The 12,803-nt window shown below is 40.0% G+C and overlaps 1 protein-coding gene across 15 annotated transcripts in view; it reads right to left on the bottom strand.

Moving 5' to 3' along the window:
* The window catches only part of LOC128011145 (E3 ubiquitin-protein ligase UBR4), a 47,656-nt gene that overhangs the window by 26,026 nt on the left and 8,827 nt on the right, over window positions 1–12,803 (bottom strand). For 9 of the 15 annotated variants that reach the window (XM_052593272.1, XM_052593276.1, XM_052593277.1 and 6 more), the window contains 28 exons: window positions 12,708–12,793; window positions 12,439–12,608; window positions 12,011–12,290; window positions 11,786–11,924; window positions 11,564–11,643; window positions 9,675–9,803; window positions 9,416–9,598; window positions 9,196–9,318; window positions 8,878–9,107; window positions 8,577–8,695; window positions 8,390–8,487; window positions 8,147–8,304; window positions 7,858–8,064; window positions 7,675–7,776; window positions 7,483–7,583; window positions 7,014–7,401; window positions 4,774–4,837; window positions 4,504–4,695; window positions 4,348–4,418; window positions 4,063–4,255; window positions 3,094–3,327; window positions 2,836–3,006; window positions 2,577–2,759; window positions 2,340–2,498; window positions 2,052–2,204; window positions 1,196–1,423; window positions 921–1,078; window positions 629–800 (listed from right to left, as the gene is read on the bottom strand). In XM_052593272.1, the coding sequence (XP_052449232.1) occupies window positions 629–800; window positions 921–1,078; window positions 1,196–1,423; window positions 2,052–2,204; window positions 2,340–2,498; window positions 2,577–2,759; window positions 2,836–3,006; window positions 3,094–3,327; window positions 4,063–4,255; window positions 4,348–4,418; window positions 4,504–4,695; window positions 4,774–4,837; window positions 7,014–7,401; window positions 7,483–7,583; window positions 7,675–7,776; window positions 7,858–8,064; window positions 8,147–8,304; window positions 8,390–8,487; window positions 8,577–8,695; window positions 8,878–9,107; window positions 9,196–9,318; window positions 9,416–9,598; window positions 9,675–9,803; window positions 11,564–11,643; window positions 11,786–11,924; window positions 12,011–12,290; window positions 12,439–12,608; window positions 12,708–12,793 (4,571 nt within the window). The remainder of the gene's footprint in view (window positions 1–628; window positions 801–920; window positions 1,079–1,195; window positions 1,424–2,051; window positions 2,205–2,339; window positions 2,499–2,576; window positions 2,760–2,835; window positions 3,007–3,093; window positions 3,328–4,062; window positions 4,256–4,347; window positions 4,419–4,503; window positions 4,696–4,773; window positions 4,838–7,013; window positions 7,402–7,482; window positions 7,584–7,674; window positions 7,777–7,857; window positions 8,065–8,146; window positions 8,305–8,389; window positions 8,488–8,576; window positions 8,696–8,877; window positions 9,108–9,195; window positions 9,319–9,415; window positions 9,599–9,674; window positions 9,804–11,563; window positions 11,644–11,785; window positions 11,925–12,010; window positions 12,291–12,438; window positions 12,609–12,707; window positions 12,794–12,803) is intronic. The other 6 variants (XM_052593281.1, XM_052593284.1, XM_052593275.1 and 3 more) reach the window with 3 other exon arrangements.

Here is a 12,803-nt window from a genome sequence, read left to right as displayed (position 1 = left end):
AGACTTGGCAACACTGGTTGGCCTTTACTACACAGAGCTTTAGTTCAAAGAAAATCGGAGGCGATTCTTTGTCGATTTTGAAAGCGATTTTTTATAGCTTGTCGGTGGACAATGGCTCTGTGTAGTAAATGCCGCTCTGAGGTTGTTTATCATGTCCACGGGTTGAAGCGACCCCAATAACGTGATGTTTATTTTTACCCCGGGACGCAATTTTTATAAGGGAACCTCCCAGAAACGCGATTGGGCTTGTTTTGAGAAGCAATTGGGCTGGATTTTTTTGAAGACCTGGCAACCCTGATCTGAACACACATGCTGGAGATGTACTTCTGATCACAGGAGTGCCTTTACTGACGAGGTGCACATGAAAATCGCATGCAATTTTTTGCACAGCCCTAGTGAGCATATGCTAGCCACAGGAAGTGAGCAAAGATATTAGTGCAGCCTCAGAAGCGGTGGGCAGGGGGGGGAAGAAAAATACAAAACAACAGATGTTACATCAAATGATTCACATTTAACACAGAAATCAATCTGTTTTTGTTTTTGTTTTTTTTTTACAATAAAATATTCAAAGCTTCACAATACATATTCTATACTTTCTTAGGACCACTAGGAAATTCTAGGAACTGACCTTAGCTTTTGCAGGCAGGGTTTTGATCTCCTGGATGAGGAACGTGTCTGGTTTTACCATGATGACAAGTGGGATTCCTGTGGTCTGCTGGACACAGCACACCAAGCCTGGGTGGTTCATCACTTCTGACCACTGACAGAGAGCTGGAGATGTCTTACTACCTCCATTAGATCTGCATGTGCAAGAGAACAAACATTAGAGAAAAACAAAACACTTCAGAGAAAGAGTGACACAATCTAATTTTAAGACTGAACTTTTCTATACAAATTTAAAAGTGGAAGAGGAATCCTACCCTTTGACATTAATGGTAAAGAGTCTCCGTGTTTCCATGTTGCTGCAGCTCACTGTGGCGGCGAATGATTTGCCCTGACTGTAGCTGAAGAAGAGCATCTGCAGGACGTGGGAGTAATACACAGAGACTCCGCCTCCAGCCACCTGGCCATTACTGTCCTGTGAAGCAAACACACAACAAACTCGGCACGTGGTCACACTCAATACATTCTGAGTCCACTTGATTAACTAATTGCAGTCTATCTGACTATATAGGAAAATATAACATTGTAAAACCTTCAGATCCTCGTGGTTGATCTCCAGAACATTGGTGACGTAGAAAGGGCCGTTCTGGGCACTGCTGGACTCATCCATCACCTGAGTGTACATGTAGCCAGCTGATGACATGATCACGATGATGTTTTTGCTCTCCTCGTTGAACAGGAATGTGGCATCTCTGATCTTTGAACTTGGTAGCAGGAAGTAGTACATGGGGCTCAGGGCATCCACAGATAAGTCATAAATCTGCAAAAAATAGTGATTTAAGGGACATTACTTTTTATAAAACTGATGACACATGGCTATATTGGCAACTTTTTGTCACTTTTGAGGATAAATTTATTTTTATTTGAAATACAGCAAGAAGTATCGTTACACAAAGTTGTTCAAAAGGATGCAGTTAAGATTTTTTTTAAAGGAAGCTGATCGACAAGGATTCATTAAATTGATCAAATGTGACAGTAAAGATATTTACAATGTTACAAAGTGTTTCTCCTTCAAATAAATGCTGCTAATCTGAACTTTCTATTCATCACAAAATAAAAATCTATCAAATTTTCTACAAAGGTATTGTTTACCAAAAAAAATTAAATAAAAAACCTATTGTCAACATTGATAAGAAATGTTTCTTGAGCACTAAATAGTCATATTATAATGATTTCTGAGGAATAATGTGAAACTGAAAAGGGAAGCCCACTGAAAATTCAGCCTTGCCATCACAAAATATTTTTTAAAACATTCTAAAACTGAAAATGTAAGAATAAAGATGTTTAATTTTAATTTTTTATGATTACTGGCCAAATTTTGGTTAGCTTCGTTAATGAAGAACTTTAAATAAATGATGAGCTGTTCCATAACAAGTACAATTACTCACCTTGACAAAATCAGCAGTGATGATAGCCAATTCAGTCTGTGATCCAGGAAGCCATATGGCCTTGATGATGAAGTTTCCAGTGGCAAGCTGAGGATGCAGGACTAAGTGATCTGAGACAGAGCCTGTGCTGCTGAATGTCAGAACGTGGCAGTCCTGTAGATGTGATGCAGAGAAACAAGACTAAAGTCAGCGGAAACAAACCTGTGATATAATTCCTAAATCTCTCTGTGAAATGATTCAGTGGAAACTGTGAAATAATTCCTTCATAGTTTTGTCAGCGCTTGTTACCTTGAGTCCACACACTGCCAGATAGTCCTCATTACAGGGGTTTCCTGTGAGACTAAGCACTGTGAAGGGGACAGGAGCTGAAGCCAGGCGAGTCAGAGTCAGTTTCCTCTTACTGGAGTCAGCCTGCTTCAACAGCGCAGACAACTGCAGAACTGTGATCTGCAAAAAACACAGCCAGCCTCCATGTAGTCACAATTAAAAACGAAGTAGTGAAGACACAAACTGGTGTTACCTTACCTTGCCCTTCTCATGGCTGACAGCGAGGTGTTGTCTGCGTCCGTGAGGGGACGACAGCACACACATGGCCACCCGACGCAGCACATGGGCACTGATGAGCTGGCGGATAGTCTGTCCTTGATCTCCACTGTAGTTCATCCTGACGTTCTCAAATGCACCCTCTTGTGAGCCCAGTGTGGGAACCTGGAGGATAAAATCACGGTTCGTGTCAAGTATCGATGTGTGTGTTAGAATTAGTCTTCAGGTGTTTGGTTCATACCATGAGCTGATCTGTCATCTCAACCGTCTTGTCTTGAGTGTGTAATTCATTGAGAGCGTGCTGAGCCCGGCTGCTGCTGCCCACAGCTGATGCCTGCTGGAAATTGGTCTGAATGGCGTCCATTAGGAAAATGAGCAACTCCAAGACCAGGGCTGCTGTGGAGGAGCTCGCCTGCGAAAATTAATGATTGCACTGAGTCAAATGCGCTTCTAATATCAAAACAGATTTAGAGAACGAAGAGAGAAGAAATTCTCATACCACTTGGATGACCAGATCCTCTCTGCAGCCCTCAATGTTTTTACACACGCTGCTCTTCTTAGGTTTGTCTTGGTCGCTGCTTTTGCCATCACAGATGGTGACTTTACCCTTGTCCGTGGACGAGGAGCTCTGGTGACGGATGGCGCTCTCTGGCATGCGCAGCTCACTCTGGAACGCCGAGGACTCCTTCATGGTGGAGCTCATTCCACTGCTGGGACTTCTTTTCACTAGAGCCTGTAAAATAAAGATACAGATCCAAGATCAGGGATGTGGGATGCATTTCGTTACTCAGACTTAATTACAAAGGATGTTTATGCCAGGAGGGGGAACCACAGGGAAGAGGGGATCAAATTTGTGTTACATGCTTTGTGTTTCCATCAAGGAGGCATGCATGAGTGGATATGGCTTAAATGTTGAAATGACCATCTGAAAATCTTTTTAATTAGAAAATTAAGCAAAAAAGGAAATACTATATTGAAGATTAAAGGAACGGTTCACCCAAACATTAAAATGGTTACATTATTTACTCAGCCTCATGGACTTCGAATAGGATTTTCTCGAATAATTTTTTAGTTACATTTTCAAGTTGACTAGTTAAAAATTGAGAATCGGCAAAATGTTAAGATGAAAAAAAATAATAATAATAATTTAGATCTTTTTTTTTTTTGCCATTTCAGCCCTAGCCGTAGAGTTTGTAATATTATATTTTTTGATTTCTGAAGAATTTCAGCAAGTTGGCCGGGCCACAAATAATTTGACCCCCCACCGTTTTTTGGGGGTGGGGGTGAACTATTCCTTTAACAACAATGAAATGGACCGGATTCATCTGAAGAATATACTACCAAACTTACTTAATTATCAAAAAAAAAAAAAATCAAAAGATAAAATGTTGCAAACCCTGATGAATTGAGGGAGGTCTGAAATGAGCTAATGGCAGTCAATAATAAATGATTTGCAAGCCAAAGTTACCGCAGTTGCTCTTTTCCCATGATGACCTGAAGTATTCGGTCTCACCTGGCAGCTGCCATCCTCCTTGGCCCCGCAGTCACAGAAGAAAGAGCCGTATTTGGCATAGGAGATCTCATGGTCTTTGTGACAGACCTTGGCACACACTGTGCACACACCTACCCCATCCACCATCTTACAGGTGTGACAGTGATACCTGTATGAGGAAGAGCAGGAGATTAAAGACCCACAGCACAGCTTCCGAACGCTTCTGTTGCATAGCAAAGGAATGCCGAGTTGGTCCATTACCAGTGCTGGTTCATGAACTCCTTTTGTGTGATGGTGAAGGTGCATAGCTTATTGCAGAGTGAATCCTCATCCTAAAACACAAGAAACTCATAGATATGATTGGAAAAGAGAAGCTAGATTTAAATCTAAGACGCAGTGAGCAGATTGTCTCCTGACCGAATCTTCAGCCTGTGAGTCTTCCTCCTCCACGGCAAGCTCCTCCACCCAGTCAGAGTCAACCTCAATCGCCTTCTCCTCTCCCTCCATCAGAAGCTGGGATGAGCCCTGGCCACTGCTCTGCCTCAAAGCGTTCATCACGTCTGCCAGGTAGGAAATGATGTGGCAGGCACACTCCAGCATGCTGGCATGCTGCAAACAAGAGTGTTCACTTACGGTCCGACACAAATATGTGCAAATGGTTACCATCAAAATGGACTTAACACCCACCTTGCCTTGTGACACATTGGCTGAAACTTTTTCCACAACATTCTTCTGATACAAGTATTTTTTACTGAAAGAAAAAGATGAAAAGGTCAGGTTTAGATAAAACTGGGAGGTAAAAGACCCAATGAAATCGAGGTAGAGTTTTGGTGGCTTCAGTCTGTGTGTAGTAGTTTTTAGTTCATACTGAGGTCAAAACTTTTATATTCCTTGCCTTTTATTCTCTTCTAGGAATAAAAAGAAAGCACTCGCTTCTAGGGAACATGCACTCGAAAAGCGTTTCTGATAAAATGCTGACATTTAAATGCAAGTATATTTGTTCAATTTAAATTGATCTTACACTGAAACGCACCTTATACTTGATTTTAATTTATTTACTATTATTATTTAAATGTAAAATATTTTACATAATATATACTATACATAAAATACATAATTCTGAAATATCTATTTATTAGTAGTAGTATTATTATACATTCACTAGAAATTTAAATATGCATCTATTATAATATTCTACAGACTTTTTAAGACCTTTTAAATACCACCTTATATGAAATTAAAGACCTAAACGTAATGAAAATTCACATTTTCTTACATACATATGTGTAATATTTAATTTGATTAACAAGAGATCAAAATATCATCGCTGTAATAAATTATATTCGTTACTACAATATACAGTGAACTTTTCAAATCAGCAGACAATATTCCATAAAAAAAAAATCCCAGCAAAAAAACTGCATCACTTAGATTTTTGGTTGAGTAAACAATTTATTCTGAAGCAATGTTTTAAATCAAATGTTTTATCAGTTTTTACATACTTAAATCTGCATATTTTATTTACCTTTACAAAGGCCTATTTTTAAAGATGTATGCATCATCTTTCATGTCAGATTTTTAAAATTTAGAAATTAATTATACACTTTAGGGTTTGCTACCACTCAGATTAAATTACACTGCAAATAACAATTACAACTGCAAAAATAATGTTATGAGATTAATGTTTTAAAAACATTTCTGATTATACAAACAAGAAATGTTCAGGGGGAAATGCATACTTTTCAACATACTATATTACCAGCAAGTGTGGGTAAGTCAGTTAATGAGGGAGTCATTCATTCAAACGATTCATTCAAAGCGCTGAATCAATCAGTAACAAAACACTGCTAAGAGTTTGGAGAATGTGCAGTACTTCTGCTGTGATTATGGGTGTGCAATTTTGAATTATATTTCATCATCATCAAAATAATATTTCAATATTTTCAAATAAAATCAATATCAACAAATTTCATCTTTGCAATGCAGACATAAGCTGCACCTGAAGAGGCATTTAGATGTATTTACACAATATATAATGCAGGACATGAATGCATTTAACCTGCAGTTACAAATGCATAAATAATGTTTTGATATATCAAACATAAAATATTGAATACTTTTTTTTAATACTAAACTTTTTTTAAATACTTTTTGAATACTATTTTAAATTATTAAAATAATAAAAAGACACTTTAAATGTGAAATTAAAACAGTCAAGAGGTGGAAGCAAGTCACTGTTAAGAGAGCCATTGTGACTGAAATTGATTAAATATTTGAAGTGGTATAAATATACCGTATTTTTTGGACTATAAGTAACACCTGAGTATAAGTCGCATCAGTTCAAAAATACGTTATGATGAGGAAAAAAACATAAGTCACACTGGACTATTAGTCCGATTTATTTAGAACCAAGAACCAAGAGAAAACATTACCGTCTCCAGCTGCGAGAGGGCGCTCTATGTCTTCAGTGTAGACTACAGAAGCACTGAGCAGCATAGAGCGCCCTCTCGAGGCTGGAGACGGTAATGGTTTCTATTGGTTAATTTCTCTCGGTTCATGTCAAATTAACTTTGATAAGTCGGACCTGACTATAAGTCACAGGACCAGCCAAACTATGAAAAAAAGTGCGACTTATAGTTCGGAAAATATGATACACATTTTCAACCCCCATGTCTTGAATTTGTGATCATTCTGAATGTATTTTAATAGACTGAATCAAGCAGTGAAAGAGTGCACTGCAAATGCGCACACACTCTGAACTTCATGTAATGCGTGCACTTTGAAGGTGTTTTGAATGTTTATGCGCCATAAGAATATTCAGCAAAATAGCTCCCTTGTCATGGTGTTACTTAACTATATCATGTTATGAATAAACTAAATATTTGAAATTTTTTTCCTGTGTTTTATTTTTTATCCAAGTCACTTACCATCTAATGAGCCAGTCAATGGCAGCTCTGTGTAGCTGTAGATGTCCTGCTCCTTGTCCTGCACTGGCTAGAGTGGCCATGATGACCATGAGCTCAGGGAATCCTGCCCCATCCCCGCTGGCCAGCATCTCTGTAGCCATGGGTATGAGAGTGCTCAGAAGCACAGTGCAGACGCCCTCACCCACCTGGCTGTTATCACGGACAATGTAGGAGGTGAGGAGTTGCAGTAGCTGCCTGTTCTCTTGCACTGTGTCCAGCTGGTCTGAATCTTTAGGAGGGGAGGCCGTCATGCGCTTCAGCCAGGCCTGCAGCCTCGTGGGCTCCACACAAGCCAGCTGGGCTAGCGAGCCGCACAGGCACAGAAGGCTGGGATTGGGGCTCTTTTCGGCTGAGGGATGAACACAGATGGGACGTGTGAGAGGGGGAAATCAAACGGCACATTTCTAGGAGACGTTGCATGGCTACTTACTGAGCTGGAACAGTTTGGTGAAGAATTTCAGAACCCGGTTACAAAACTTTGCAGATAGGTTCTCATTGGCAGTGGCCATCATGATCTGCACCAATTCTCCGCTACAAGAAAAAAGGGAGGTAAACTATGTGTTAAATTGATGCAAAATGCTTCTAGAGATTTCTAAAGAAATATCATTCAGCCAAGAGCTACCTGAAAGAGAAGAACTCCTCCATTGCTTTGCGGACCTGACTGCTTTCCAGCTGTTTCTCCAAGTACTGTAGACACTCTTCAAGAACAGACTCATCCAGACCACTAATTGGAAACAGAACCATATTAATCTAGATTCCTTCAGATTGCAGTTCAGGACTTTGCTTAAAAGACATATGGTCCCACCTGTTGGGGTCGGAATGATTGGCGATGATGTTGTAGCAGCCTGTGACGAGGCGCTCGTAGACGAGAGCCAGGAAAGCGTCTGATTCAGCAGGACCCAGGATCCTCTCCAGCGAAGTGCTGCAGATCTCTGCCACGCTCTCTGTACTGCTCTCCAGCAGGAGGGGCAGCAGCGTGCGGACCACCTGTGGACTGTTCAGCTCCTCTGTGCTGCAGCAAAACACAAGTAATCTTTAACATCTGTCAATCTTTTATTCAGCTATGTCGGTTTTATTGGTTGCTCAAGACTTACACAATGAGGTCCCCAGTAAGGCGCACCAATGAGAGCAGAATGTGTTTAAGTGAGGAGGCTAAGGGCAATGATTGGTTGCTGAGGGTCCCCAGGTGGGCAGCCTGAATGGCACTGATGTAACTCTCCGATGGAATAGTGTCATTGGCAAAGGCGTTCCGCTGTGGACAAAGAACCAGTCAGTTTACGGTGAAGTGGTGAGAGAGTAAATATTTTCTCAGAGAGCTGAAGGATAAACATTCTAACCCATGAGCCAAAGTTAGGGAATTCATTGGTGTGAATGTTGTTCCATGTTTCACACAATGTCTGAACAGCTGACGGCAGATTCTGCATCACAGCTTGACCTGAAAGTTAAAACAGAGCCAAAAATTAGATTAGATATTCAAATTCACATAAAAGCCGCTAATATCTTAAATTTATCCAGAATTCTTACCAAGCAAATTGGCTTTGCAGCGTGTGGATCCGATGGACAACACTGCAGCATAACCCTGCAGTTTAGCTTCCGTGTGTTTGTTTTCTCCTTCTTCTGGCAGGCTCATCAGCAGGTATGATCTGAGCAAAGATATGACAAGCAAACCAGTCAGGAAGTGCTGAAGAACTTGGTTGGTGTTCTAATGTTTACTTGTGTACTTTAAAGAGATGGTTCATCCAAAAATTGAATGAAAATTAACCATTATGGACTAATGTTATTTTATGCATATTTTTTCTTGTGGTGCATGTGGTGTAACCAGCACCTGGTGAAGGCTGTGTAGACATCAATGAGCTGCAGCGTGGCAGGCAGCAGGTTTTTGGTGAGTTCGGAGGATTTACTGGGGTCTGTATCAGCAGCTACTTTGGAGAAATGCTCATCTAAAGACACTTGCACTTTGGAAATCACAGCATCCAATGTGTAGATGGTTTGTAGAAAGGGTACTTGGTGAAGAGGTAGGATGCTGTTGGGGTCCACGCAGCAAAATGACGAAATCTGTGAAGGAGAGGATTAATGAGGCCATATATTAGGAGAGAAGCAGAAACATCTATATCAGCTGTTAATGGCTCCTCTAAGAGTGTACCTGTCTGGCGATGTATTCCTCTGCAAGCTCCACATCATATTTCACTGCACTGCATTTAGCTGAGGCCACTTCGATCAGAGATGTGGCGTGGTCAGCTTTCATTCCCTGTTTCACTAGGTGCTCCTGATTAAAGAGTGGTAACAGATGATCGACTTGAATTACTTCAAGGCATCTTGATCAGTTGGTTATATTTTCTTAGTGTTCAAATGATAAAACTAACCTTGATCCAGTTAACGTAGGTACTGACTCGTAACCTTGATGACCATCTTAGCGTGTGCAAGATGTCGCTATCACTGGGGTCACTGTTACCGCTCTTAAGCTGCTCAACATAGGCCTTTGAGGGTGGCAGCACTCCCAGGATTTTCCACAGCACCAGGAAGTAGTACTGCAAGGAACATGCTTCCTGTACCAGAGATTGACAACAACATTTAGGGCAAAGTCAACCAGCACAAACACAAAGTCGATTGTGTGTCACTCACTACTGGGGTGATGGGCTTGTTTTCTTGTCGTCTTGCTGTGTCAAAGCGGGATCCCGCTGCCAGCAGGAAGATCAGAGAGGAGTATAAGTCGTCATACTTAACCGGGCCATTAAACAGCACTTGGAAGGCCTGTAACAATTATGACAAATAACATGCACATTAACAACTTATATTCACCCCCCCCCCTATATATAGTCATATAGTTATAGAAATATAAAGCAGAAGTCTTCAAACTTTTCAATGCCAAGAACCTCGTTGTAAATAAAGAGGCAGTACCATATTAAGGCATTTGTTATTTTAATTAATATTGGTATATTAAAATAATAATAAATCTACACAATACCATTTTTGATGTACAAAGTCAAACAAATTGTATAATAATAATAATAATAATCATCATATATTTTAATTAATTACATTAGATTATAATTAGGGCTGTCAGTCAATTCATATTTATAATCTAATTAATTAAATGGTGCTTGGATTAACTAGTTTTGCTTAATTTGGCAGTGAAAACGCCCACAAAAATTATTTAAAGCTATTATGGTGTTAAATGAGAAACTATCAAGTAGACATAACAAATAGTAGCTACAGAAAGAAATAATTGATTCAACATAAAAATGATTACACATAAGTTTAGGCTACAAGGGCCTACTGTAACAAAGTATATAAGACAAAAGATAATTTGAGAAACATCTCTGTAATTTTTATTCATGAAATGAAAGTCACTGATAACCAAAACAGCTTTGTTACCGGGCAGTCCTCAAAATATTCAGGTTTGAAATAACATCAGGGTGAGTAAATGTCAGAATTATTATTATCATTTAAAAAAAATTTGGCCAACTAAACCTAATGTTTTATTTGTTTGTTTATTTATTAGATAATTAATTGACACTTTAAAGAAAAAACTAAAACCTCCAGCAGGTGGCAGTAAATGTCTTTGAGTCATTTACTCATATTTGTTCAAACTAGGGGTGCTCCGATCACGATCGGCCGATCGTTAATGCGCATCTCATCAGTAAAGCCGGTTCTCTAATCAGCGGTTAATTCCATCAGGTGCGTGATTTCACATAGAGCCGTTGTTAACTGAGAAGATGCACCAAAAAACGCTGAAAATGAAGTGGATTTGCGCATCTTCGCTATTAACAACGGCTCTGTGTAGTAACAACGGCTCTATGTGAAATCACACACCTGATGGAATTAACCGCTGATTAGAGAACCGGCTTTACTGACGAGATGCGCATAACGATCGGCCGATCGTGATCGGAGCACCCCTAGTTCAAACGGCTGATTCATTCAGGAATGAAGTAAATAGAATGGGCCTTTGAATCACTGGTACACACGAAACAGTTCATTCAGAAACTAAACACCACTTTGTTAAATCACAGACACACAAAAGTTCTGCTGTGGCTTTACAGGTAATTATTTATTTTATTTTTTTGCAAAATTGACCAAAAACAGAATTATGTTTAAAATAATACTAACTTCTTATTTACTAAACTGTTTTTATACATACATATATATAAAATAATAATCACATTTGCACTTGTGCAGTCAACTATGAAATGTAAGATGGTGTACAGGTCTGGGGGCGGGGCCAGTGCATTAACTGTTGTTAATCGCAGTGCATTATTTGTTCATAACTAATTAAGATAACGTGCTAAACTGACAGCCCTAATTATAATATACAATAAGAACATATTATATAATTATATTTAAATAATTAAATATTTTGAGTAATTAAAGCAGTACACTATAAAGACAATAGAAATTCCATGTCAAATTACCAAGAAAACGTTTGCTAAAGACCAAAATGGTTTTGTTTAACTAGGTGCACAGACATTCCCATGTCTCTAATACTTGTGCAGACTTGTGATGTGTAGCCTCACCTTGCTGTCAAGTCGACTCCTGTCATCCTCTGAGGCTTCAGGAGGCAGAACACAGTAGAATTTTGGCTGCACTGTGGAATCTAAATGACAGTGATGACAAACATACATCAATCAAAACAGTTCTTGAACTAAATTAGCAAATCTTAAAAAGGTTATAATGCAGTATGTGCGACAACGACCATCAAGTGCACAACTGAGCGAAATATAAGAGATCTGACTTACTCCTACCTGCAGAGCAGTGCTTGGCCCAGTTCTCTTCCACTTCTTTGAAACCATAATAAAGCGGGACAGCACCTCTCTTTCCTCCCTCCTGTCCTGAACTGGCCCCGGATGACAGGGGTGTCAGAAGATTGTACTGAACCTGAGTGAGCAAAAAAGAAAAAACAATTGTTACAAACTAGCAACAAAAGTGGTATATTTCCACTGAAAGTACAGCTACATCCCCACCTGCTCAAACAAGTACATAGGAGCTTTTGAGTACTGGTGCAGCAGGTAGTCGAACACAAGCAAGATGCGGGCCAGGTTGAGCGGTACAGCCTGAAGCTGAGAATCCACGTGGGCTGCGATTTCAGCGATGGTCTGCATGCAGAGGGCGAGGATGCTGTGGCGGCCCTTTTCAGAGAAGTTGTGGAAGATGAGCAGAAGCAGCTGAAGGTGTTCAATGTTGAGGTCCTCGTCCGCAGGCACTGCTCCCTGTAGCGTGTGCTGCTTCAGAGTGCCCACAAACCTAAAAAAACAACAACACCCATTCAGATTGAAAATGTTGCGCAATGTTATATGAACTTGATGTGAACACATAATATACACTCAGGTGAGAATTTGGTGAAGAATCCAAAGCTAGATTTAAGAAGGTGTAAGATTAGGTGACGCCATACCTTTCCCAGACCTTCATGCATTCCGGTACATCAGGCTCCCCCTGCTGGCTGGCTTTATGCTGCCAGATCAGCAGTAACCTGGAGAGCACTGAGAGGGACTGAGGGTGGATGTACATGGGCCAGGGACCCTCTGAGAACGGGGCAACACCCAATTGCTGCAGAAGAGTGTTCTGAAAAAAAGTTTAAAATAAGGTATCAGATACGGGACATCTATTTAAAATGGGTTAAATTAATATGGAGATATTTTTAAAGCATATTTAAAAATGTACCTGTAGGGAGGGAGAGGGCAGATCTGATGTTACCAGAGAGTGATTAAAGTGATAGAGGGCTGAGGTGAACTCTTCATCAGAGGAACCTAGACAAAA

Source organism: Carassius gibelio, chromosome B23 (assembly GCF_023724105.1).
Source record: "Carassius gibelio isolate Cgi1373 ecotype wild population from Czech Republic chromosome B23, carGib1.2-hapl.c, whole genome shotgun sequence".
In the NCBI taxonomy this organism is placed as follows: domain Eukaryota; kingdom Metazoa; phylum Chordata; class Actinopteri; order Cypriniformes; family Cyprinidae; genus Carassius; species Carassius gibelio.
The sequence above is the reverse complement of the archived record's forward strand: the minus strand, read 5'-3'. Positions and strand labels throughout refer to the sequence as shown.